Source organism: Pseudorca crassidens, chromosome 10, assembly GCF_039906515.1.
Source record: "Pseudorca crassidens isolate mPseCra1 chromosome 10, mPseCra1.hap1, whole genome shotgun sequence".
NCBI lineage: Eukaryota > Metazoa > Chordata > Mammalia > Artiodactyla > Delphinidae > Pseudorca > Pseudorca crassidens.
Genome location: NC_090305.1, coordinates 101,154,533 through 101,181,789, shown reverse-complemented (window position 1 = coordinate 101,181,789; position 27,257 = coordinate 101,154,533). Strand labels below are relative to the sequence as shown.

At 48.9% G+C, this 27,257-nt stretch overlaps 1 protein-coding gene across 4 annotated transcripts in view; it reads right to left on the bottom strand.

Moving 5' to 3' along the window:
- The window catches only part of SLC6A11 (solute carrier family 6 member 11), a 120,394-nt gene that overhangs the window by 50,679 nt on the left and 42,458 nt on the right, over window positions 1-27,257 (bottom strand). For all 4 annotated transcript variants that reach the window (XR_010947170.1, XM_067755458.1, XM_067755460.1 and 1 more), the window contains exon 6: window positions 16,947-17,081. Coding sequence is in view for 3 of the 4 variants with exons in the window: in XM_067755458.1 (XP_067611559.1) it covers window positions 16,947-17,081 (135 nt within the window). In the remaining variant the exon portion in view is untranslated. The remainder of the gene's footprint in view (window positions 1-16,946; window positions 17,082-27,257) is intronic.

The window sequence follows — 27,257 nt, the reverse complement described above, 5'->3', positions numbered from 1 at the left end:
AGTTTAAACTGACACTTTAAAACTACTGTCCTAGAATTGCATACCCAGCTAAACTCCCATTCCAGGGTGACAGTGAAATAAATACCTTTTCAGATATGAACTAAGAGAGCTCAGTTCCCAAAGGCCTTTGCTGAAAGAACTACTAAAGGATGTACTCCAACAAGAAGAAGTTTAATCTATTAGAAAAGAGTAAAAATAACAGGAAGCAAAGAAATCAGTAAACACATTGTAAAATCCAAATAAGTATCAACTCTATACAGTAATAAAGCAGAATTAAAAAGGGGTGGAAAACAATAACAAGGATGGGGAGAGTGTGGAAGCTGGAGGGAAATTTGTGTCCCATGGTATTTCTTGCTCAGAAAGAGAAAAAAGCTAGTTAAGAGCCACTCTGACTAACTGGGCACCTGCGTCTTCTGTCTTCCCACTGCTCTGGGGGAAGACCCTTTCCTCCCGTCCTGGGGCCACTGCAAATGCAGCTAGCGCAGCCTCCTCGGCATGTCACTGGGTGGAACTCCACTGCAGTCCACTCTGCCCAAGACAGCTGTGGCCACAGTTCTGGTCCTGATTCTTCAATGTGCATTCTTTGAACTCTTCTGGAAATAACCAGGCCCCTAAGGGGTAGAGGAAAGAAACCCACAATGCCAACAGCATGCCTTCAGAGAGCCAGGGCTCACTTGGCACCCGGTGCGATTGGAGTTTGAGTTTCCACAGACTCTTCTGCTTCTTGAGGCTTTATCCCTCTAGAGCACAAAAGTACAGCAGAACGGTCTGCAATGACAGAAACATTCTATACCTGCTCTGTCCGATATGGGAGGAACCATCCACACGTGGCTATTGAGCATCTGAAATCTGACTCTTGAACTTGAGGAACGGAATATTGACTTTAATTTCAATGACTTTAAATTTAAATGGTTAGATATGGCTTGTGGCTCCTGTGCTGGACAGTGTAGTTTTAGAGGGTGGGCGATCCCTGAAGGGATCCATTCCATTCTCAAACGATCCTGAGAGAGATGGGTACAGGAATTCCCAGAGTGATCTCTCCCACCCTCTGCCCTGGAACATGAGCGAGAGCAGGTAGGTGGCCCCAACACCCGGGAAAACCTTGCTCACCTTACTTGGCCCCAGGACCTCTTCCTCCCCGACCACAGCCTTCACTGATGTGTCTGATACGTCTCAGCCAGACCTGAATGCTCCTAGACCAGTGCTCCTCAAACTCCCACATTGTAAAACCAGTGAAGATGTTGCTGAGATGCAGACTCTGATGGGGCAGGTTGGGGATGGGGCCTGAGAATCTGCATTTATTAAAAACTCCCAAATAAGGCTAATGCTACTGCTGGTCTGGGGACCACACTTGGAGTCATAAGGTTTTAGACTTCTCGAAATGTCAGTTAGCTCTGCCTACATGTACAATGACAGCTAGCATAATAGCTTACGTTAACATCTGTATCTGTTCTCTCAAGGCGTTTAAAAGCATATTCTGTGAGAACAAGATAGGTTAACAAGTTCATACGATGTAGCACCACAAAAATGCCTGAAGTTTTGGTCAATAAAATTAAAGGCATATTCATCTCTTAAAGAAAATAACAGCTAACATTTACTGAGCATTTACTATGTGCTGGACACAATGCCATGCACACAATGAATGAGCATTATCTCATTTAATCCTCACAACAACCCTTTTTACAGATGAGGAAATCAAGGCACAGAGAGGCTAAGTAATGTGCCTGCGGTTACACAGTTAGTAAGCAGACGAGCCATGAAATCCAAGCAGTCTGCTGGGACCCCACACTGTACCTGCAGCTTTGGTTGAAAGCTCAAGAACAGGGATCTCTGTTGGGGGTGAATGGACTCTTTTTAAGAAAAAGATGCTAACGAAATACCTGCCCACAGATATTCATAGCAGCTTTACTCACAATCATCAAACTTGGAAGTACCCAAGATGTCCATCAATAGGTGAAAGGATAAACAAATTGTGCTTCAAGCAGACAACAGAATATTATTCAGGGATAAAAAGAAAAGAGCTATCATGACACAAAAAGACATGCAAGAACCTTAAATGCATATTATTAAGTGAAAGAAGCCAATCTGAAAAGGTTACATAATGTATGGCATTCTGGAAAAGGCAAAACTATGGAGACAGTAAAGATCAGTGGTTGGCAGGGGTTTGGTGAGGAAGGAGGAGGGATGCCTAGTGCAGCAATTTTAAGGCAGTGCAACTGTCCTTCCTGTATGATACCATAATGCTGGATGATGCATTTGTCAAAACCCATAGCCTGCACCACACAAAGAGTGTGCCCTAATGTAAACAACAGACTTATTTAGTAAATACTGCAATAATAATGTATCAATACTGACTCATCAATTTTAACAAATGTACCACAGAAATATAGGATGTTAATAATAGGGAAAAAGTGGGACCAGGGGAGAGGAGATATATGGGAACTCTGTATTTTCTGCTTAATTTTTCTGTATAGCTAAAACTGCTTTAAAAGAGTTTATTAATTGAAAAAGAACATGCTTAATATACAATGTTTTATATATAACTTTGGGGAGGGGTGGCCAAAGACCCTCCCCCAATGAAAAAACTCCTGTCCTAGAATATATCGTTCATCCACCCCTCCACCCCACTCCCACAGAGCCCAGCAAATGTCTGGCAAGAGCGGATACTTTGTACATTTCTGTTGATTCATTTTCAAAGCAAAGAGCAGGCGCAATACCTGGCATGCAGTGTGTGTCCAGTGATACTTGCCAGATGACTAAACATAAGACTGGAACTCTAAAACATTGGCCTGAGAACCCCTGGAGACGGGCTTGCAGCTGCTCCTCTCCTGTGCTGTAGAGCTGGAGTCCTCACTCTCTGTGGCTCTCACCAGCCCCAGCTGTGGCCACTCCTGGTGACATCTCAAGGGTAAAACCAGTGCCTGACTCCTCCCTCATACTTCCACCCCATGGGCAGGACTTGCACACAGTAGGTGCATCCTGAATGTTTGCTGACATCAGTCTCTTTTCTCTGTAGCGCCTCTCGGGCTTCTGCAAGTAGCTAGACAAACTCACACAATGGCACTAACTCCAGCCACACCTGCCCATACACCTGTGACATCACAGCTGGAGGGCTGCTTCTCATATCCCCTATGACATGGCAAAGCTTCCCCTCTCCCCCAGATCAAGGTCATCTGGTACGTATCTCTGCTTCTTCCCTCTTCACCTCCAAACATGCTCTATTTTCTCGCTCTTTCTATGCACCTGGAGAAGTTCCCCTGTGCTGTTTCATCTAACCGTACCATATCTACGAGGGCGCAGGAGGCGAGTAAAAGATGGGACCCTGCCTGCTAGAGGCTTACAAGAGAGGAAACCGAGTGTCAGAGAGTGAGTCACTTGCTCAAGGTCACACAGTGGGTGAGGGAGAGGCAGGCACTCAAATGCACTCCGTTTGACTCTAAAGCTCTCTGATGGCAAGCTCTCCTGAGCCTCTCTTGTCTGCATAATCTTCTGACGTTACAGCTTTGTTCATGCCGGTCAACCTCTTGCCCCGAAATGCTCGACAGCTCCCTACCGACCCCTGGATGAAATCTTCAGCTCTCTGGCCTTGACACATGATGCTCCCAGATGGAGGGGTCTCAGTCAACTGTCTCAACCTTATTTCCTGTGATTCCCTGTCACAAAACCTATCCTGTAGCCACATTGAACTTCTTACCATTTCCTTCGTATATGTAGACGTTCTGGTCTTTGCTTATCTCCAGATAGCCTTCCCTTCTCCATCCTTCAAGGATGACATGAAAGGCTACTTGTTTCATAAAATCTTCTCTGGGACATATAACTGGAAATAATTCTGTTCTCCTCTGTTAGCAGTCCTTCATCTAAACCACCATATGACATCCACCCACCCACTCACCCATCCACCCACCTACTCATCCAGTATTGACGGGAAGCCTAACATATGCTAGGCTCTGTGCCAGGTGCCAGGGAGTCCACATTCTAATTAAGGGAGGCTAACAGTGAGGCTTCAACAAATGAACACGCGATTGCTTCAGAGAGCCACCAGCCCCATTAATAAAATAAAACGGGGGCTTGGTTAAAGTCACGGGGTTTAGTGGGGATGTCTGAGCACAGCTGGTCAGAGAGGACTTTGAAGCGGAGACCTGTAGGGTGAGAAGGAGCTGGACACGGGAATATCTGATGGGGCAGTGGCCCAGACAGACAGGGTCTGTGGTAGGAAAGAACCTGGGATGCCCAGCACCACGTGGGACATGGGGCCAGGCCACGGAGGGCTCCTCAGCCTCGGCCATGGTGAGCAGTCTGGATTTTAATCCTCATGCAAGGGGAAGCTGCTAGGGCTTGTAAGCAGGAGGGTCAGACTTCTGCTTCTGGTCCTGAGGGACTGGTAAGGAATGGCCCTCCTGCCATAAGCAACTATCAGAGCAGACAAAAATATAACCATTTTCAGGCAGTAGATAACATGCAGGGCAAGACTGCTACCCCTGAGAGATGGGAAGATCCAAGAGGGGTGTGCTGAGCCCTCTGCCTGGGGACAAGAACTAGAGCCAAGCAGAACACACAGTCCCGCCAAGCTGAACAGGCAGGGCCAGAGAGCAGGGCAGCTGAAATAGCTGGAATCTGCAGTGTGGGGCACAGGAAAGGGGGAACTGTGCAGAGCGGATGCCCCAGATGTCCATGTGGAGGTTCCCACGAGGCTGTGGCTGATGTAAACATCCAGGGTGAGACCACCAAGACTTCCCAGATAGCACCGCTTGGGGCTGAAAATGCAAGAGACACTAGACGCCAGATGCCGCCAGGGAAAGAGCAGCACCAGCGGATCGGGGCTCCCTCCCTGCCCGAGTAGACAGATCTGGCCAACGCCAAGTATTCACCCTTGGTACCTGGCTGAGACACAGAAAGACCTTCCATTAGGGGGAAGAACCATGTCCTAAAGCAGGGTTTCTACACTGTGACACTATGGACATTTGGGACCCGTAATTCTTTGTTGCAGGGGCTGTGCTGTGCATTGTAGAATGTTTAACAGCCTCCCTGGCCTCTACTCACTAGATGCCAGTAACCCCCCAAGTTGTAACAATCAATACTGTTTGCAGACATTTGCAAGTGTCTCCTGGGAGGCAAAATTTCCCTGGTTGAGAGCCATCACTCTAGAGTAATCACTACTCTAGCTCCATCCTCATAAAGCCTAAAGCCAAGCCCTGGCAAGATCTACTGGGGAGACAGAGTTCAGAATCCCATTAAGTCCTATCCACTCCTATCAAATTAGAGGAGCTTGGGAAACAGCTTGGGATTTCCACAGATCCACACTAGAAAACAAAGTTGAACCTATAGAAGTTTGAGGTGATCAGCCAATAACTGAACTACTGATTAAAATAAAAAAACAACACTCTGCAGAGGAAGATAACAAAATCCAGAGTGTGTACAACATATTATTCACAATATTCAGTCAAAAACTACCAGACATGCAAGAAAACAAAACAAAATAGGAAACCAGAAAAACGGAATCTATATCCTGAAAAGTGTCAGATTTAGCAAACACTGTAAAGGAGTTATTATAGATATATTCAAAGCATTAAAGGAAAATACATTTGAATAACAACATCAGGAAGTTGCATGATCCAGATTCCTTTTTCAGAGCTCCCTGGGTCTGCCGTGTGAGGAAAAGAGTGAGTGAGTGAGTAAGAGGCCCACCTTGGAGGATGGGGCCCATCTTGGAGGCTATTCTATTAGCCCAGAGGAGGCTGGCTTGTGCCTCAGTAGTTTAGGCTCCATTTAAATTAGCGTGTTCAACCCTGGTGGATACTCTCAAAGTGGGGGACTGAAAACTTAGAGCAGATGAGTCAAGAAAGAATAAGCAAGTGAAAGAATAAATGAATATCTCAACATTGGGACCCCGGTGAGTAGAGGGCTGTCCCAAAGTAGAGGTGAGGGGCTTCCATGTCACAGGAGGGGCCACTCAGTGGCTGACCAGGTTTCTACAGAGGGGATTCCTGCACTGGGCACCTCGGGTGGGAATCTCACCCAATGCTGAGATTCTAGGATTCCTGCAAAATAGTCACATAGGTCTGGGATGCTTAAAGACCCCAGAAGCAGGACTGTCATCCCAGTGCTGGGCAGAGAGAGAGTGAGCCCAGAAAGATCAGATATGGCAGAAAGTTTCAGCATTGAATCCTCTACATGGCCGAGTGAGACTCACCTGGGTTCAAGTGCTAGCTGTGTAAGCAAGACGCTAGTGCTTTAACCTCTTGGAGCCCTGACTCCTCATGTGAAAGCCTTTAGGTCATGGGTTTTAAGATTCTCAGGTCCTGTAAGATAGGACTTTTCTCTCAGAATCTAAGGACTTCTTATTGGTCATCAGAATTTAAGGTACTTATATATAGCACTTAGCTCCTGAGTCTGGAACAGAATAATTTTCAACACCTGACTATTTGCTGATTGAGTGAATTGGATAAATTAAATGACAAGTTCGTAAAGCACAGTAACTGACATAGAGTCAGGCATCAAGAAATGATAAGCAGTAACCAGTATCACTACTCTTACGGATACCTGAGCAGCTCCTCAACCACCAAGCCTGCAGGTTAATAAGGTGCCGCTAAAACTGCTGAAAACTAAAAGGCACAAACCTTCACCGTGAGTAAACCTGTGGTTGGAAGAATTTAGTGGGTGCCCAGCGATGTACAAAATCTCAGTGGCGTGTACAGGAATTCTGATTCTAACAGCAGGCAATTCTGAAGGAATTTCAAGCAGTAAAGAAAGAAACAGTCACTGTCTTTAAGTGTACATGATGTCAGATCAATAACGCATCTCTAATTCCAGAGGCGTTTACCTGACGACTGGAAGGAGCACACCTGTGTCAGGTGAATTCCGACCACTGCACAGCCCTTCACCACTGACTTTATTGTTATTGTGTGTCTTTCCTAAGAGACTGTCATCTCCTTGAAGACAAGAACAACGTGTGATCTGATTCTGCATCCCCCTGCTTGGTACTGAGAGGAAAACAAGCCAGCATGGTGGGGCACTGACCCTAACCCTGAATCAAACATACCGAAGGGAGACCTTGGGGGATTTTCAGTCCCATGGCATGAGGTTTGCAACCCCCATGTCAGTGAGGTTTGTGATCTTTTCCAAAACACATAAGTCGATATCAATTTTGTAAATATTGGTTTGAGCGTCCAACAGCCAAGAGGCCCATTTTCCCTTGGGTCCCTGCCTAGAATCAGAGTACACTGCCAAATTCCATGGTCCCATCCCTGAGGTTCATCAGGTAGGGTTTTCTTTTATTTATTTATGCATTTATTTATTTTTAACATCTTTATTGGAGTATAATTGCTTTACAATGGTGTGTTAGTTTCTGCTTTATAACAAAGTGAATCAGTTATACATATACATATGTCCCCATATCTCCTCCCTCTTGCGTCTCCCTCCCTCCCACCCTCCCTATCCCACCCCTCTAGGTGGTCACAAAGCACCGAGCTGATCTCCCTGTGCTATGCGGCTGCTTCCCACTAGCTATCTATTTCACATTTGGTAGTGTATATATGTCCACGCCACTCTCTCACTTCGTCCCAGCTGGGTAAGCAGGTAGGGTTTTAAACCGAGGTCTTGTTTTCCCTGATTTGTCCTCCTTTGGGGTGGGGAGGGGGATAGATTTGGTGTTCTACGGGCTCTCACTGTTTGGGCATCCTTGGACCCCATCCCCAGGATCTGACACCTTAGCTACAGGCTCCAGTTCCCTCCAGAGAGGAGGCTGACTCGGGGAACTTGTACACGCCCTGGGAAAGCAGACCCCACGACTTGGATCTGTGACAGGCTTTTCTATTCTTGCCCTGAAAACACACACTTGAAACACAATGAAGCGCGAGAGTGGCAGGAATCTGGGGCAGGGAAAATGTGATTTCCTGCAAGAGCCCCTCCACTCCCCAAAGTATGAAAAGGCAGAAAATAAAAATTTGAGGGAAAAAAAAATGGAGTGGAAGCACTTCACACTTCAGAGAGAACACAGGGCTGACAGAGAAGACAAATAGATGTTTAGAAAGTTATAACAGACCACGGAATGCAAATTGCAGGGGACAAAGGCGGCGAGTTGCTGTGTGGCTTCAAGGGCTTGATGAGAAACTTAATTTACTGGACCCATGATAAAAGCTCTCAGTTCTGAGTTCAAGGCCTCCCCTTTGGGCTGTGAGGCCTAGGCTTGCCCTGGCCAGCGCCAGTGGCGTGGACACAGGATGAGGAACACCGCCGACTTCTCGGCGTCCTCCTATGTGCCGGGCACCCAAACTGAAAACTAGAAGTGTGTTTGCATTCCCAGGCACACTGGCTTCACGGCTACTCTATGCAGTAGATATTCATACCTGGACGGACAGGTGAGTTCCTTGAGCCCAGAGAAGTAAAGGGATGGGCTGAAGGCCGCTCAGCAGCTCAGGGGCAGTAGTGTCTCAAATTTCTTTCCCTCGACACCAGATTCCACTGCACTGAAAACCCCTCTCTCTGGAGAGCAGACCCCCAACCACAATGTATGCTACGTCACCGTAATGCAAAGTCACACAGGCTCTGGTGGGAATCGTCCTTCCTTCACTCATTCAATAACTATTTATCGAGCGCGTACTGCGGGGCAGGCAGAGTTCTGGGGGCTGGAGTTCTACAGCGAACGAAACAGATCAGTCACCTGCGCTCACTCATGGAGCCTACACTGTAGCGTGTGGGGGACAGTGATACACAATGAACAACATCTGCATGCTGGAAGTGTCAGGGAGAAACCAAAGCCGGGAAGGTGGGCAGAATGCGTGGAGGGTGGAAGGGGGCTGCAGTTTTAAACCAGGTGGTTGGGAAGCCCTCATGGGCACTACAGCCTTTTAGACCTGGAAACAACTTCCATGGCTCTCTCAACCCCGCGTTTTCCTGTGAGGCAGGTGTTCTCCCAGCTCCCAGGCTCCCACAGCTTAGCTCTTTATCTACTTTCGCTTTCTGGAGTTCTCTCTCCTGCTTCACTAGCTGGGAGACAGGAAGAGAGGGCTGTTGTGAATACTCCCTGACCCGGCCGGACAATCAGTTTTTTTTTTTTTTTTAACATCTTTATGGGGGTATAATTGCTTTACAATGGTGTGTTAGTTTCTGCTTTATAACAAAGTGTATCAGTTATACATATACATATGTTCCCATATCTCTTCCCTCTTGCGTCTCCCTCCCTCCCACCCTCCCTATCCCACCCCTCCAGGCGGTCACAAAGCACTGAGCTGATCTCCCTGTGCTATGCGGCTGCTTCCCACTAGCGATCTATTTTACGTTTGGTAGTGTATATATGTCCATGCCACTCTCTCACTTTGTCCCAGCTCACCCTTCCCCCTCCCCATATCCTCAAGTTCATTCTCTAGTTGGTCTGTGTCTTTATTCCTGTCTTACCCCTAGGTTCTTCATGACATTTTTTTTTCTTAAATTCCATATATATGTGTTAGCATACGGTATTTGTCTTTCTCTTTCTGACTTACTTCACTCTGTATGACAGACTCTAGTGGAAATGTGAATTGGTACAGCCACTATGGAGAACAGTATGGAGGTTCCTTAAAAAACTACAAATAGAACTACCATATGACCCAGCAATCCCACTACTGGGCATATACCCTGAGAAAACCATAATTCAAAAAGAGTCATGTACCAAAATGTTCACTGCAGCTCTATTTGCAATAGCCGGAGATGGAAACAACCTAAGTGCCCATCATCCGACAATCAGTTGTGATGGAGAATCCCTGCCACACAAGCCCAGAGGGGCCAGGAGGGTCTCTCCAAGGGAATTTTCCCTTGTCCAAGGCCCCGGAGCTGGGGTCCAGAGCTCTGCACCAGTCAGGCTCCCTGTGTCCCTTTGTAAATGTAAATGACACAGCAAATAGGCGTGTCTGAGCCCCTTGTAAGCAGGAGGGAAGGGAGCTGGGCCCGGACCTGGAATTAATAGAGATGCTGGATCCTGGGGAGGCTGCAGGGCTGCGTCTAAGCTCCTCACCATTCTGGTCCAGATGCCGGGAGAAGAGCATCCTATGGGAAGGGAAGGCACCCTGGGGACCGTCTTTCTCCTGTGGGTCACTGCCTCCCCTCCCCCTGATGACATGCATGGGCACCCCCACCCCCACCCCAGGCCCCAGACTTCAGGGAACCCCCAACATGTCTGCAGAAAAGTGAAGCTCTGATGGTAATGTGCAGGCCCCCAGTTATCACTGGAGCCCCAGGACAGGGCCGGTGCCTCAGGCTGCAGGAGAGACCAGGAGACTTGGGGGTTCTAACGCGTGTAGCCTCAGCTGTCAGCAACCCCCGCCCCTGAGGTCCCCACCAAGTAAGCCTCTGGAAGGCATGAGAGGGAAAGGCATGGCAGGAGTGCAGCCGCTTCCCATCCCCGCGGGTGTATGTATAAAAGGCTGAATCGTTCACTGGCTTTGGCGCAAGGACGGTTATCAGTACCAAGCGGCCACATTCTTCTCAGCTGACTGGAAGGAAGGACGGGAAGCTGTGATCTCGCCCAGTGCCTCTTCCCTCTTCTTACAGGGAGAGGAACTCAGGCGAGGAGGGGTGACTCTGCCCTCTTACGCCAGACTGTGGGCCCCCTGAGGGGAAGGGGGGGTCTCACTCATTCTACACGCTGATGTCTGGCACATAGGTTCATGCAGCGAGCATCTGGAATAACGTAAGGTGCAGCTGTGCCAGGCTCTGGTGACAGATGAGTGGTACACAGGACTAACGGGATGCCCGTCCTCGTGGGGTCTGCAGATCAGGAAGGACTCCCAACCAAGTGCTCACTTCACCCCCTGCTGACCCCTCAGTGCACCTGAGATCACTGACCACCCCCCACTCCCCAGGGACCGGATGGAGCAGCCCCGGGGACCAATGACCTCCCCGTGGCTCACCTGTCCCCATCACCTCTCCTTCCCAGCTCTCCACCCAGGTGGCCCCGGAATCAACACTTGAGTCCCTCACAGCCTGCACACTGCAACTTCTAGATCATCCCCACGAAACAAGTGTGTTCACACTCCGAGAGCAGCCGAACAACTAGACCGAGTGACACTTTCCAGGAACTTTCCTTCTTGGTGCAATTTGAAGTACAAATGGGAAACTAACTTAAGATGATTATTCAGAAAAAAAAAAATCTGCACTGGCTAAAAGGGGAACACTACCAAGAGACACAAGACCGAGGCTTTTACTGACCTCCTGATAAAATATGTCCAGCCAGCAGCTCTCCGACCAACTTTCTCTGTGAGAGCTGGCCTCTTGTGTCGAGTGGGAGCATGTGGCCACCTAAAGTCCTAACGCTACCCAGATGTCCCTCCAGCCCCGGCTGTGGCCCAAACTTCAGCCAACCACCTTTCACTTGCACTATTTTTGCCATGTCCATGTTTGTTCTAATATTCATTTAATACTGCCTTACTAACACAACACTGTAAAGCAATTATGCTCCAATAAAGATGTTACAAAAAAGAATGTTATGGCAAGATAATAAACATAATTTGAAAAATAAAAAAATTAACCTTGTTTATTTTATCATGCATATATATATATACATACACACACACACACACACATATATATATATATTTTTTTACCAGTCATTATTTGATGGATATTTATTTCCAATGTTTCCTATGATAAACTATTTCTTTTTCTTTTTTTTAGCAAACCTCTATGTGCATACCTCCTTATGCACACACATAAGGGATGTTCTGGGCGGCAGCCTATGCTCACTTCTGGTTTTCAAAGTTCTTGCCAAATTACCCTTCAGAGTATGTGTGTGAGGTTGTGGGGAGGGGTGTCACATATATACACGTGAGTGTGTATACTGTCGGGCCTCTGTATTCACGGGTTCCACATCCTCAGATTCAACCAACTGCAGATGGCAAATACTACATGGTCTGTGGCTGGTTCAATCTGCAGATGCAGAACCTATGGATACGGAGGGCCGACAGTAAGGGACTTGAGGATTTGTGGATTTTAGTATCTTCAGAAGACTGGCTCCAGGACCTCACACAGAAACCAAAATCTGCAGATGCTCAAGTCCCGTAGTCGGCCCTCTGTACCTGGGGCTCGCATCCGGGGATTCAACCAACCACACATTGTACTGTAGCATTTACTGAAAAAAAAAAAAAAATCCATGTATAAGTGGACCCACACAGTTCAAACCCGTGTTGTTCAAGTGTCAACTCTGTGTGTGTGTGTGTGTGTGTGTGTGTGTATTTTGATTTGGTTGATATCCCAGATTTTTTTCTAATGCACATTAAAATAAGTACATAACTATAAAAGGAAAAGAATATTCCTCCACGGCTGGGTCATCATCCTAGACCTTCATGGTCATCTGATGGGGCAGGCAAGTACAGCCTGAGATCCTCATTCTAGAGAAGAGGGGACTCACCCCAGAGAGGTGAGGAACCTTGCTTGAGGCCACATCTCCAATAACGGGAGAGTAGGAGTCAAAACCAGTGGCCTCTGCTTCTTCATGGTCTGGAATATGTACAAATGGGAACAGTTGTAACTGGGTGCTGTGGATCCATTTTCTTCTTAAGACCTCACTCCCTTCATTTAGGAGTTGTCCTTCCCAGAACCCAGGAACCCTGGGCTCTAAGTCTTCACTGGGTTGCGAAGCTGCTGTGTGGCCACAGGCAAGTGGCTCAGCCTCTCTGACCTGGATCTCTCTATCTGTCGAGTAGACATTCCAGCTGGGGCATTGTGATTCTACTGACCTGCTCAGATGCTGCCCTCTCTCCCCACAAGGAGACAAGCTTTGCGTGATGCACTAGCCTCCAAATTTGAGGAGCCATCAAAACCCTTATGCAGACTCATCATGACTGTACACTCTACTGCCTGCCTTTCAGCGCCCAGAGCAGATCAAGAGCAGGTTCGGGGCTGCTCCCACCTCCCTTTCCAGACCTCCCTTTCCTGAGCCGTTCCTGCAACACACCCCAGCTTCTAAAAAACACTAGCTACCTGAGTTCTGTTTTCCTTACCCTTTGGGGTCACTATCCGTATCTCTGTCCAGACAATCAGCTATGACTGTGGAGACACACACAAACATATCCATTTTCTGGCCATTACTGAGAGAGAAACAAAAAACATTACAGCTCACAGATCTGGTGAGCTGGAGGTTTTTAGACTTCTTGCTAAAGCAACAAAATCTTTCTTTAAAAACCAAAATAGCTCTGGCTCTTATATTCATTCAGCAAACATTTACTGAGCTATTATGTACCAGGCACTGAGCTATCCAGGGCCTAGGGACACAGTGGTGGGCAAGGCAGATACAGACCCAGCTTCCAAGGTGCCTTCTTAGAGAGGCCCTTCCTGGCCACCTGTTGGGAATCACAGCTTTTTTCTCCAGCACTCTTTCTCCACGTCCATACTTTGTCTCCATGGTTCTTGCCACCATCTAATGGATGGCATCTTTGACTTGATTTTGTTTACTACCTTCTTCCCCAACCAGCATATAAATTCCATGGGGCAGGGATCACTCTTTTGTCCACTGTCTAATTCCATATGCCTAATACCTATAATAATCTCTGACACAAGAGTAGGCACTCAGTAAATATCTGTTGCAAATAAATGGAAAGTAAATAAATCATACAGGTCATACATATATATGACATATATATGTGATTATTTCATCGCAAACATGATAAGTGCTCTGGAAAGTCAGTCCAGGGGTGCATGGTTGGCAGTTTGGACAGACCTGCCTGACCAAATAATGTTTAAACTGAACCCTAAAGGGTGACTGCGTGTTGCTCAGGCAAGGTGGGGAAGGAGGGTCTCGGGGAGAAAGAGTGTTCCCAGTGGAGAAACAGCATGTGCGAAGGTCCTGGGGCAGAAAGGAGCCCAAAATCTGGAATTCTAAGGTGTGGAATGATAGAGGAGGAGAGTGATGGGGGATGCAGCAAGGAGGCAGCTCACGGAGGACCTCAGAGGCCCCTCCACTTGGATCTTATTCCAAAGACCACAGGGAACCCCAGAATGGATTTAAACAAAGAGGTGCCCACCAGATTTATATTTCAAAAAGATCACTCTGCTGCTGGGTGGGGAGTAGCCTAGAGGGGTTAAGAGCCACTTCTGGAAGACCAGTTAGGAGGCTTCTGTAGTTGTCAAATGGGAGATGGTGGTGGCCTGAATGAGGCTGGTGGCAGTAGAGGCAGAGGGCAACAAGGATGGAGTGGGGGGATCAGGTGGGGGTCGGAGCCCATCAACCTTCCCCTCACAGGTGTCTGAAGGTTCTTCAACTCAGGGGTCAGCAGACTTTCTCTAGAAAAGGCCAAACAGTGAATATTTAATGTTTTGCAGGTATGCAGGAAAGCGTTACCACAGCAGGCCTGACGCTGCTCTCCAGGAGGCATGGCTTGCCCTGGTGTCTAGGAACTCTGCTTCGACATTCCCTATGATGCCAAGGGATGCGGTTGTCCGCATGGACCAGCCTGCCTGGACTGTCCACACAAGCAATGCACTTTACAGTGAATGCCGGATTTCCTGATGGGGGTCTGGAATCCAGAGGATCGATCATGCACTTAATAAAATGCCCCCATTAAAAACCCGGACTCCAAGTCCGGAGCAGTCTCCTCTGGGCAGACGTGCTGCCCACGTGCTGCCGCATTTCGATACTGGAAGAAAGAGGACGTTCTGTGCAGCCTCTCCCGTCAGGAAGGGGAGAGACTGCTCTACGCCCAGTGTGGATTCCTCCAGACTTTGCCTGATGTGTCTTTTTCTCCCACTGATGATGGAAATAAACCAAATCCAAGAGAATAACTTCTTCTACGTCTTGCAAGCCCTTCTACTAAATCACTGGATGTGGGGTGGTGATGGGGGGAGGTCTTGGAACCCTTGATACAGGGGGTCCTATGGTTTCTGCCTCAACTACCCAGTTCTGCCTTTGAAGAGCCACAGACAATATGTTAAAAAAAAATAATACCATGGCCACGTTCCAATAAGACCTTATTTATAAAAACGGGCAGAGGGCCGAATTTGGCGTGCAGGTCACAGTTTGCCGACTCACGCTCATGGAAAACTCAGGGCTCTCCAAATCTACTTTGAAAACCACTGACTGAATTCACCCTTTCATGTCATCAGCGGGGAACTGAGGCCCAGAAGGAGAAAGAGAGAAGGAACCTGGCGAAGGTCACTCAGGACCAGTGGCATCACCAGAGGAAGGATCCACGTCCTGACTCCCAGCCCCGTGTGCTTTCCACCACTCCAAGCAGCCGCTCCATAGGACAGCCTCGCCGATACGTGCTGGCCTGGGACCCAGAGGCCTAAAGGAAAGATCTGGCAGGAAACTGGGATGATTCGGGCAGGGGGTCTGAATGGTGAACCGCCTGGCCTCACTTCTGTTCTGCGTGTGGTGTGTGTCTGTGTGTGCACACGTGTCTATGTGTAGGGCTCCAACGTTGTAGGTATCAGCTGGGTTTTTGCCAACTTTTCTGATCATCAGAATGGCCCCTGAAGCTTAAAGATACAGATGCCCAGGTGCCATCTCAGCCCCCCGAGAAAATGCATTTCAGCATGTGCCAAGATGTTCTGAGGATCAGCCAGGTTTGGAAACTCTGGGAGATGCTCGGGACTGGCCAGCCCTGAGGACCGGGAGAAGCAAGCCGGTGGGCGGAGGAGGGAACAGGACGGCCATCCGGATCAAGGCAGAATTTGTGGACCTAACGAAAATGCACAGAGCAGTGATTGTGGAAATCTGTTTTCCAAAACTGCTTCTTCAACTGAGCCTTTGGCATCGGAGGTTGGAGTTAGTGAAGCCAGTCGTCAGGAGCTAATTTCTTTCTTCCTGGGATTCTGCTTGCAACTCAGGCTGCTCCTTGTTGAGGCCTGAGCCTCGGGGCCCTCACGGCGGGGCAAACTGAGACAGAAACGAGCACACGGGCCCCGCCGCCATCCACCTGAACCCACCGTAATGAGCTACAAGCTGAGCTGCGCGAACCAGCACTCCTCACAACCCCATTCTCCTAAGAGGGGGCGGCCGCAAGCCAGAGACGGAAGACTTGACATCTCTTGCAAGCCTCGTGATCAGCTGAACGCAGATTCCACACTCTACGGCACGATCTGTGTTTGTTTTCAAAGAAAAACGAGCGCCTCTTCACCCGCTAAGATATCTGTTGGGCATGTTGTTTCACACATTGGAATTGCCAGGGGGCCTTCAAAAGATACTGAGACCTGAGACCCACCCCCAGAGGGTTTGTTTTAAATGGTAGGGGTTGTGCTCTGGGTGGGGATCAGGATGTTCAAAAGCTCCCCAGGAGTTTCTAACAAGTAGTGGAGGCTGCGAAGACCTGGGCCCCTAAGACGCTGCGTTCATCTGTTGTCTAACACCTCCCCCCTGCAGGCACACCACCCCTACCCACCTGGACAGGCTTTGGCATAAACAGTTCTACCCAGAATTCAGAACGGCTGATGCCTTTCCAAAGACAACTGACAGCTTAGCCAGGTCGCCAGTTATTTTGTTTCTGTGACCTACCCCCACAAGGAGAATCACCAACAAAGACCCAGTTTCTCTCAGAGAAGCACGCTTGCAGAGATCTGTGTTCTTAGGTGGAGAAAAAAGTGTGTTTTTATTTTAAATGACCTCTAACTGAAATTTAGCATTTCCTTCAATTACAAAGGCAGGCAACAGACCACAGTACTGTAATCGGTAGAAATCCCACATATTTTCATATCACTGTACAGAGTTCTCCAAATATCATGTACGCTCATCACTGCTTTGAAATCATGGAAATTATTCACCTCATGCTGGATATTGCTACATTACCATGTCATAAATCTCTTTTTTTCATGTTTTGGTGATTGTATTTCAATGTATTTGATTCCCTGTGTATGTAATTTATGCATTGAAAAGTATTATTCTGAGAAGGGGCCACAGACTTCCCTCAGTGGGTCGTTGAGGCTCCGTGTAGAAGGCTTCCCAGAGGTGGAGGGCAGCTGTGCACGGAGCCAGCGACTCTTACCTGTGGGTCGGAGAGCCGGGAGAGGTCGGGGTATAGGTAGAACTTGATGCCTTCGGAGGCCCCGGGCAACGTGACCCCCCGGATCAGAAGGATCAGCAGCATGATGTAGGGGAACGTTGCCGTGACATACACCACCTGCCAGGAGAGGAGAGGGAACAATCAAGAAGGAGCGACAGTGGCAGGCAACGCGGCAGGCCCCTAACTTCTTGCTGGCAGCAAAGGGCCGCCCAGCGCAGCGGTAAGAAGTGAGCCCTAACACAGCTTGTTCTCGCACCCACCCCCTCAAGGCTGGGTCCTGCAGTGAGCACCTACTGGGAGCCCACAGTGGTGCTGTATCAGTGCTTTCCAATCTTTTTTGGACCAGAACGGAAGAAAGCAATGTATACGATATCACAACTCATACACACATAGAGCTGAAACAGGAAGTTTCACAAACTCATGCTCATCTCACATGTGTGATGCACTCTAATATTTTCTATCATACTGTGTCATTTTTAAAAACTGGTCATGGCCCTTTAAATTCATGTCAATTCACTAATGGGTCAAGACCAACTTTTTTTTTTTTTTTTTTCCTGCGGTACGCGGGCCTCTCACTGCTGTGGCCTCTCCCATTGCGGAGCACAGGCTCCGGACGCGCAGGCTCAGCGGCCATGGCTCACGGGCCCAGTCGCTCCGCGGCATGTGGGATCTTCCCGGACGGGGGCACGAACCCGTGTCCCCTGCATCGGCAGGCGGACTCTCGACCACTGCGCCACCAGGGAAGCCCCAAGAGGGGAGGGGAGGAGAGGAGAGGAGAAAACAGAGAAGGGAATGGGAGGGGGAGAGGAGGATGGGAGCTGTTTAGGGTGGGAAAGACCCAGTGTTTTCCTGGAATCATTTCCGCTTGGTCTGCTTGGAAGCAAGCGATTGGACCCCATGAACCTGAGAGACCCTTGCAGCCCATGGAATCTGCAAGAATCAAGGCAGTGAAAGGAACGAAATCTTCCCTAAGCTTTCCTGAACAAAAGCTGCGTAGAAGGAGACAGCAACACCTTGACAGAGCACAGGAGTTCCTGTTCTACCTGAGGTGCCCTCAGGACTCAGTGTCCCCTCCTGTCTTACTTGTTCTCCCTCGTCAAATCCTCTCCTCCAATCACTTCATCCCTCCACCTATTTAGAGCATCAACTTGTTAATATTTGGGGGCCACAGACACTTCTGAGAATCTGATGACAGTTATGGACCCTCTCCCCCTTTCCCCCAAGTGTGCACTTTCACAGATACGTGCACCAGCTTTTGGATGGTCCAGAGGCTCAGATTCCTCAAGTAAAGAACCTGTGCTCTAGGACCTAAGATCATAATCCCTCCATCACTCTGGAGCCTCTCACCCCTTTGCAATGCAGGGTTTCTTTCACTAGTGGCTCAGGACTTCACTCCACTCATTTATTTATTTACTCACTTTGTAGGCACAATCTATCACAGATCTTCAGCATTTCACACAAACGCCTGACTCTCCTCCTTCAAAATGAACCCCCCTAATCAACCAGCTTATGTCTATGAAGCTGGGAAGGCTAAAATCTATTGCTTTCTTCGTATAATTTCCACTTTGGTCTCTGTGGTACGGCAGAAGATTAATTATCCAAAATGCCCAGGACCTGATGAATGATATTTCTGGAGCTTAACCCCCAATGCTCACAAAATTTAGGGAAAAAGATGTTATCCCGTAAAACGTAAGAGCAAACGAAAATCACAGACATTTGGCCTTCATCTATGGGACCATCTTGATGTGACTAAACGTGCTGGTTGTGCTCTGTCTGGTCTGTGGTGAGCGGACTGGGCCACTGGTGTGGCATCAGGGGTCCTTTATAACCTGGCCACACGCAGCCTGCCATGCCCGTGGCGGTACACAGAGCAGACTGCTCCTCAGTCAGCACACGGGCAGGATTTATTAAGTGGCTGATGAGTATTCTGAAACAATTCCAATGTTCGGAGTTCTAAATGGAGGCTCTGCTTCTATAGGACATTTAGGAGAACTCCACTCTCTCCACTGGCACCCACACCCTCCTTTTGACACTCATTTTGTAAAACCGTAAGGGAAATAAAATATTCAGGTAAATTGCCCGAAGACCACAGCGCGGACAAGTCAGCCTGCCAAAGTGAAACCACTGGGTGTCAGGCCTCAGCTAGAACAATCCCTTAGTAAGCTGATGTTGGAGAGCCCGGAGCCGGGTACAAAAGGTGGTTCAGGAGGGTCATTATGTAATGCACGCAAGCGGAGAGCAGTATGAAAACCGAGACGCATGGCTGGCCCAGCTCTCCTAAAAGCCCCTTGCAATCGGTCTCTACCCTCAGCCGTCCTAGACACGTGCACATCACCTTTGATTTTTCCCAAGAGTAGCTGGAGACTGTCCAAACAGTACACATCTTGCTATCGAGAACCTGCACGTAAATGGTACACATGCTGCCACATCCCTCCTGTGCCCATGCCAGACATCACCCCCTATCATGATACCCTGAAGCTAAGCCTGGATGTGGCCCCAGAACCCTCCGCGTGGGACTCCAGGCAGCCCCATTTTCATCTGGGAAGAACCCACTATCTGCTCCCCTTGCTCTAGTCCATTTTTCACTCATGCCTTCACCATCCACTGCAGGTCCTTAGTCCCGGCCCTCAGAATGGTGAGACCAGGTGTTGTGCTCAAGAACTGCTGGATGTGTGCACACGGATGAGGTGCCCAGGGTTATGAACCCACCACAGCAGCGTGAAACCGGGAAAGGAGGCTAGAGAGGCAGGTTGGAGGGTCTCCAGGAAGGGCTCTGGCCTTCTCTTGGCAGTGACAGCGGGGTTGGAGCTGGGTCTCCAAGGCTAAGCAGGAACGGGAGAGCTGAGTCAGGCGGGGAAGGTATGGAACCAGCCAAAGATGTGGAAATGAGCACAGATCTGGTCCCCTGGGATGTCTAGGCACCTCCAGGTTGTCCTGCGGGTGCTCAGGCTGCAGTCAGCCTCACCGAGGCTGCCCTCACATCCCAGCAGGAGCGTCAAGTCCTGCCAACGTGATCTCCAACTATACTCGAAATTACACCCTGCTTTCATCCTCATCGGCAGGGCCCTTCATCACCTTTCTTCTCAGTCATGTGACAGCCCCATTCCATAGCCCAAGTTTTAAAAATAAGAATCTGGCCTGTGTCTTCCTGCTCCTGAGTCCACCTCCCAGTCTCTCACTCAGGGTCGTGGGATACAGAGCGAAGGGCTGGGCTTCACGTCAGGAACCCTGTGCTCCAACCCTGGCGCTGCCCCCACTTGCTGTGCGACTCCGTCGGTCTCCACCCTTCCCCCAACCACTTTGCTCTCACTGTGCCAGGTTCCCCGCCGCTGGGGCGCATGCCAGGCCTCCTTCAGGCCTCCCTGCCTTTTCATGCCTCCCTTTGTCCGGAACGTCCATCCCCGGCTCCTGGGCCACCCAAGGCGTTAGTCCTGGGTACGCCTGAATCCCCACAGGGCTGAGGACTCCTCACAGCCAGGGGCCCTGCCTTCCAGCTGCGATATCGTCCAATCTACTGTCCACATCAGGCAGGGAGGCCCCCGGTGGTGGGTTTCAAGTACCTCAGTCTTACGTCAGGAGCCACCCTCTTCACTATAAACCACGCCTGTCTGCCACGTCCTCCCTACCCCTCACCCCACATCCATCCCTCAGTCACGCCAGCATCTGCCCAGCACTGTAGCTGTTCTCTGTCAGCTGTTTTATTGTCTTGCAAATTTAACATTTCTAAAATGTAAGTTCCACAGAAAAAGGGAGTTGGGTCTTTTACATTCTCTGCTGTATCCACAGTGCCCAGGCTGGCATAAGGTACATACAATGTGCTCAATAAATATTCGTTAGAGAAACAAATCAGTAGTCTGACATCTGGACCCCGAGGTTAGAATGCAGGTCTTCAGAATAGCTCTTGTGCTTTGTCCATCTGAAATGCTAGAACCACATAAAATGGGGTTCAGAAAATTGCATCGGATTTTAGGGAGTGTTCATAAATAAGGAAACCACAGGAGACGTGGCTTTAAAAGACAGGCGAGTCCACTGATGGAGGGCAAGGAAGTTCAGGTGGAAAGTTCAGTTTCAAGATGTCTGACGCCCTAGGATCTGTCTGGAAGGGAGCCAAGCAGGGCTCAGGCATTATGCTAAATTACGCAGGGTCTGCTTACGGGCATAATAAGGTCACTGACAAGGTACCATCAAGCCTGGCTGTTCCTGGCCACTGCCAGTGGTGGCTTGGACCCAGGGAGGTGGGTGTGGGGGGAGGAGGGTCTCAGCTGTCAGACCTCTCAGGCCTCTGAAAGGAGACTCCTGACCAAAGCACACCCTTTGGTTCAGAAAGAGGTTGGGTTGGGTTTTTTTTGTTTCACTATTGTTTAATTTCCTTTTAGCAGGTCAAGTCCTACTGAATATAAAGGTTAGCACAATTGGTGGTAATTGTACTGTATCCTGTTTTAATTGACTCTAATTGCTCATTTGCATTCCAATACTGGAATCGTGGGGTGTTTTCTCCCTACTTCCAGGACAAAGCTATTTATTTCATAGGGGGAGGGGATGGTCAGATCACTGAGAATGCCACGAAAGTTGAAGAAGGGCTGCCCCTCCCTACGTTTTCTAGGATAATGGAGCCAATTGGAAAGTTGAGCATTGTTCAAAAGGCATTGAGCTAGCAGGGTGGTGTTGGCGCAAGGACCCAAGACCACAGGGTCAGAAGGTGCAGTTTGCTGAGCAGTTCGGGCAAGTTCCATGCTCTCCCTGGGCTGGCATTCTACCATCGACAATGAGGCGAGGTTAACTAATCCAAACTGTAATCACTCTTACCATCTGGCCAATTTTTTTTTTTTTTGCCACATACACGTATCATCTTTGCATTATTTACTTAGTATTTTCTATAAATCAATATGCTCTTTTACATTAAATAAATATTATGTAATAAGAAAACTGTAAGTTGCCGCGATAAACTGAAAACCATTCTCTCTTACCACAAATAGAAGATAAATGCAAAAATAAATGCAATGAAGATAAAACGGGATTAAATTCTAAGCCAAAGGTTCTGAGTCTGAGCTGTGTTCTCTCTTAGTTCAAAACCAAGTATAGCAGGTGTCAGAGAGGTGCTAAAAAATAAGCCAGCTTACTGCACCTTTTGCCTTAAGACACATGAAAAGGGAATACTGTCTCATTATGTGATGGGATGTTCTTTAATCTGGGCTCATATACCACCAAAATCACCCTGTGGACCGCCAGGAGAAAGAACACTTCCCCTATGTGTGAGAAAGACAGGATGGATGAAGCTGACGTCCATCCCCACAACTGCAGTGTTTCCTAGAGCAGCGGTCCCCAACCTTTTTGGCACCAGGGACTGGTTTCATGGAAGACAATTTTTTCACAGATGGCCGGGGGGTGGGGGAGAGTGCGGGGGTGGGGTTGGGGGGGGCGGGTGTGTGTGTGGAGATGGTTCAGGTGGTAAATGCAAGCGATGGGGAGCGGCAGATGAAGCTTCGCTCGCTCGCTTGCCCACTGCTCACCTCCTGCTGTGCAGACCGGTTCCTAACAGGCTGCGTGGTCCGAGGCCCAGGGTTTGGGGACCCCTGTCTACAGCACAACCCTTTTCAAAGGACCAGGACTCCCTGGAGCTCTCCAGGGTCCTGATCCTGACTTGGGCTGAACCTTCCTCTAGCCAGCTAGCTGGAGCTTGGAAGACACTGAGGTTAACTGAGCACCTACTAGGTGCCTGAGATGTGTCACAGAGTATCTCTAACTGATCTTAATACCACTTGAATAAGTTCTATCCCCACTCTGCAGACAAAGAAAAAACTGAAGCTTGAGAGAGAAGTGGCTTGTTCCAGGTCACAGAGCTGTCAGTGATCAGGAGTTTGCCCTCTCCACCACATGTGCTGGGCTCTCTGCTGCAAACCTGGCGACACAATACTTTCCTGTCTTCAACTCCTGTTTGCTCCTCTGTCTGTCCTTAACCTCAGGGGCCCAGCTTGCCTGACTTTTGGCAGCAACTCATCATTGCCTGCTACCCCAGCCATGTTTGCCTCTGTGTCTGGGGTACATCTGCCCATCCCATTTGGTTGGAAAGCAGGGTACTGAACATCCAATCCTTAGAGAATCACTGTTTTGAACACCAACAGATTTTTCCCAGCTTTGGATTTTGAGAGAGCACTACCTGAACTCCTAGGAAAGAACGCTACAGCAGGCACCAAATAGTCTGGCATAACTTCCATTAAGATGTTATTGATCTCTAGGAACAAGTTGCCGGGAGAATGAGAATCTGAAAAGGGAGGTCACCATGGACACATCTGGCCTCTTCATCGTTTTTAGAGGTGTTCTTAGACTGCTGTAGCAGAAACAGTAAACGAAGAAAAAACATTCTGTTTCAAGTAACCAAATTCTACATAGGTGGAGGGAATCATGTTTGCAAAAGAAAATACTGAAGGTATTCACTATTCAAGGAGGTAACAGTACTTTAGCAATGCAGCAATATTTCCACGAGGAGCTAAAGTTTCCATTTTTGTGCAGTGACAGTGGTTTGTCATTAGCACATGTGTGGAGCCTAAAAGAATATGCCAGAACATTGGCTTGCTTTGGGATCCAGGTAACATGGCATCAGCCCTGAGCTGGGCGGAGGAGTGAGGGAAAGTGACAAGGGACAGGATTAGAACTGAGAGGCAACAAGGGAGGGAGGGATAACTGGGTTCTAAGTCCCCATCCCACCACAACGGTAGAGACTCTGAGCTGTCCCCCACCAAAGATCCACTCTCCCTTCTTCAGCAGTAACAAAACCCCTAAGTTTTGACTGGATCCACGGCTGCCTAGAATAAAGACATTTCCCAGCCTCTCTTGCAGCTAGGTGTGACCATGTGACTACGTTCTGGCCAATCGGATACAAACAAAGGTGCCACATACAACTTCCAGGTTGTATCCTTAAAGGGAAGGGCTGTACCCTTTCCTTTATTTCTTGCCCTTCCCACGGGCTGGAATGAAGACCAGGTAGCGAGCCATCTTAGACCATGGAAATAGGGACAACACCCACAGGAAGGCCGAGGAACAAAACAGAAGGAGCCTGGGTCCCCACAAGCAGGCAGTTTATGCCTGGACTGTTACAGGAGAGAGAAGTGAACCATCTTCTTCCTGCTATTGCTCTTTGAGGTCTTCATTACAAGGAGTCAAACATGTAACCTAAATATCTAACCCTTGAATCTAACCCCTGACTACCTCTGTGACTGTGGGTAGGGCCTGCTCCCAATCTTAGTCTATGCCACCTTTCCTTAAGTGAATGCACCCTCCCAGATGATCCGCACTATTCCCTTCTACTCAGAATGAAGTGAAGATGCTGAGGACAACCTGAGGATCTGAACGTGGACTCTTGAGAGCGACCATCCTACACCTGGGGTCAACCAGGAATAGGAATAAATAGAGTCAGGAAGCCTGCAGAAAGGTCCAGTCCATCATATTAAAAGAGAAGTTAGAACAGACCTGCCAGAGATCACCATTTCTTGGAAATCCACAGTTCCAACCTTCTCTGTCACAGTTTAGACTGACCTGACAGTGTGGACACCATCACCAAGTACAAAGCTGTGTGCCTGGGTTAGAAGGTCTCTGCAGCCTTCCAGGGCCTCCATCTTCCTCAGTGTAAAATGAAGATAACACCTGTTTCCAAGGTCGATGTGAAGATTAGAGATCACCACGCCAAGCACATGACACAGACACCGACCGCTCAATAACTGGAAGGATTCTGACTGCCTTTGCTGGTATCACTGAGGCAAGACGCGATGCCCTCCAGCCCAGTGGCCTTGGCTGGCCAAGAACAACATATCTGGGGGCTCAGAAATGCAAACAGAGAGGCTGTCTTAGCTATATGGGGAGGGACAGAGTGGTGTCTCCCGGAAATCCCTATGGGATCCCCTTACTGACAAAGGGAGTGACTGGCAATGTGGTGGCAGTGGAAGGCTGGTGTTAAGAGGTGGTTATTCATTGGCTGGAAAATCTGGGTGAATCGAGTGAACAGGACTCAGAGATTAAAAAAAAAAAAAAAATCGTCAGGACAGAGAGAAGTGTACACAGCCATCCTGAGGAGGTGTAGCAGCCAGTCTCCGGGATAAAGGATGGAAGGCAGTGGGAGTGAGCGATAGGGGCCATTACGGATGGAATCCTCTGAAGTCCTAGCTCCAGCAGCGGCTGAGGGGCCAGGGGGCAGGGGGTGCTTAGATGGAATAGAAGACATTCTATCAGGCTGGACCAGTTAAGACAGAATTCCAATTTAAAAGAATAGAAGGGATTCAAAAGCTGAGTTGGAGGGAAGGACGGGTCCCAGATGTGCCATTGCAGACATGTTTATGTCAGGGATGAAGCTTGCCCTGCAAAGGGGGAAGCCGGACTTCTGGAGAAGCTGAGGAAAACGAACATCACCAACCACTGTGGGGCTCCAGGAACCCCGCGAGGAAGGGGCTCAGGGGCTCCCCACTGAGGGGTACGTGGTTGCTGGGGGCTCGCGTGCAGCTTATGGAGAGGAACTTGCAGAGACTTCTCGGACACTGACCCCAAAATGCCACTCCCAGCCCTGGTAGTTCAGGAGAGAAGGATTCACTCAACACCTAATCTCATCATCAGGGTTGGGGCATTGTGGGCAGGAAGCCCAACATCTCAGGAGGCCAGGGAATGGTGTCACTCTTTCTTCTTGCTGATGGTTGGCACCAAAAAGATCATCCACACCCATGGCCTGTTCCAACCTTGAGATCCCACGGCTTTATTATTTAGTCGTCAGGGACATCTTGGTTGAAAGCAGAGGGCTCAAGAGGGAACGTGCTCAGTTTGGGAGAAACGGAAGATCAGGGGATACTTAGTAATGACGTAATGATGGGACTAGTTTTTATTGCTGGTTCTACATGCTTTACTCTTACGCTATCGAATCCTAAAAGACAGAAAGTAGTATTATCATTCCCATCGCACAGAGGCGGAAACGGAGGCACCCAGAATTAGAGTATTTGGCCCACGGTTGCCCAGATAGAAGAAGGTAGGATTCAAGCTCAGAGCCATCCAACTCCAAAGCCGACACTCAACTACTACCCAGCCCCACGGGGAATTCAAGGGCAGCTTCATCTCACACCACATCTCCCTGTGTTCCCCGAACAAACCCTGCACTTTCGCACGTGCAAGACTTTGCTTCTGTTCACCCAGAAGCTCCTTTCCTCCTTCTCTACTTACCAACATCTCGCCAGTCTTCAAGACCAGTTCAGTTACTATGTCTTCCAGGTCTCAGCATGAGGCCATCCAGGAAGGACAAAATGCTCCTTCCATAGCCTACAGCACACTGGGCAATACAGCACACAGATACGGGATAGGCCTTGACTCCAGAAAATCCAAGTTCAAAACCCAGCCTCTGGTGCTTTCTCTGTATGTGGCTGATTTTTGGCAAGCTGTCTTTCTAGGTCTTCCTATTCTTTTCTGTAAAGTGCGGACAATAATGCAGCAGATTGACTCAATCCCTCTGAGCCATAAGTTTTGTTTTGTTTTTCAATTAATTTATTTATTTTTGGCTGCATTGGGTCTTCGTTGCTGCACACGGGCTTTCTCTAGTTGCTACGAGCATGGGCTACTCTTCGTTGTGGTGCGTGGGCTTCTCATTGCGATGGCTGCTCTTGTTGCGGAGCACGGGCTCTAGGTGCGCGGGCTTCAGTAGTTGTGGCTCGCGGGCTCTAGAGCGCAGGCTCAGGTGTGGCGCACGGGTTTAGTTGCTCCGCGGCATGTGGGATCTTCCCAGGCCATGGCTCGAACCCGTGTCCCCTGCATTGGCAGGTGGATTCTTAACCACTGCACCAACAGGGAAGTCCCTGAGCCGTGGGTTCTTAAGTCCATGGAATGTGGATAACAGTTCCCACCTCTCAAGGCAGGTGTGAGTTACATGAGCCAGTGTCTACACAGCAGCAGGCACAGCAGCCCTTACTCAACAGCTCTCCTTCCTCCTGAGCCCTTTTTCATTCTATACTCTCGTGCACCTGCCTCTCCCTTACTGAGGGTAAGGGCCTTATCTTTGCGTGCTCTGCGTGCTCCTCGTTGAGGCCTATGAAAGCTGTAAACACTTGGTGAACGAGCCCATTCTGACCCCAGCTACCCAGTGAGAATGAATGGGACAAAACAGGACATCAACCCATGTGTCTACAACGGGCTTTCAGTTCAAACAGCCTGCTCTCGCTCGAGCCTCTCCATCTGAAAGTAAAGGACATTCTGTCCAATTCAATTCACCAGCCATTTATTAAGTCCACTGGGTGCCAGGTCCTGTGCTGGTCTTCGACATCATGCGGA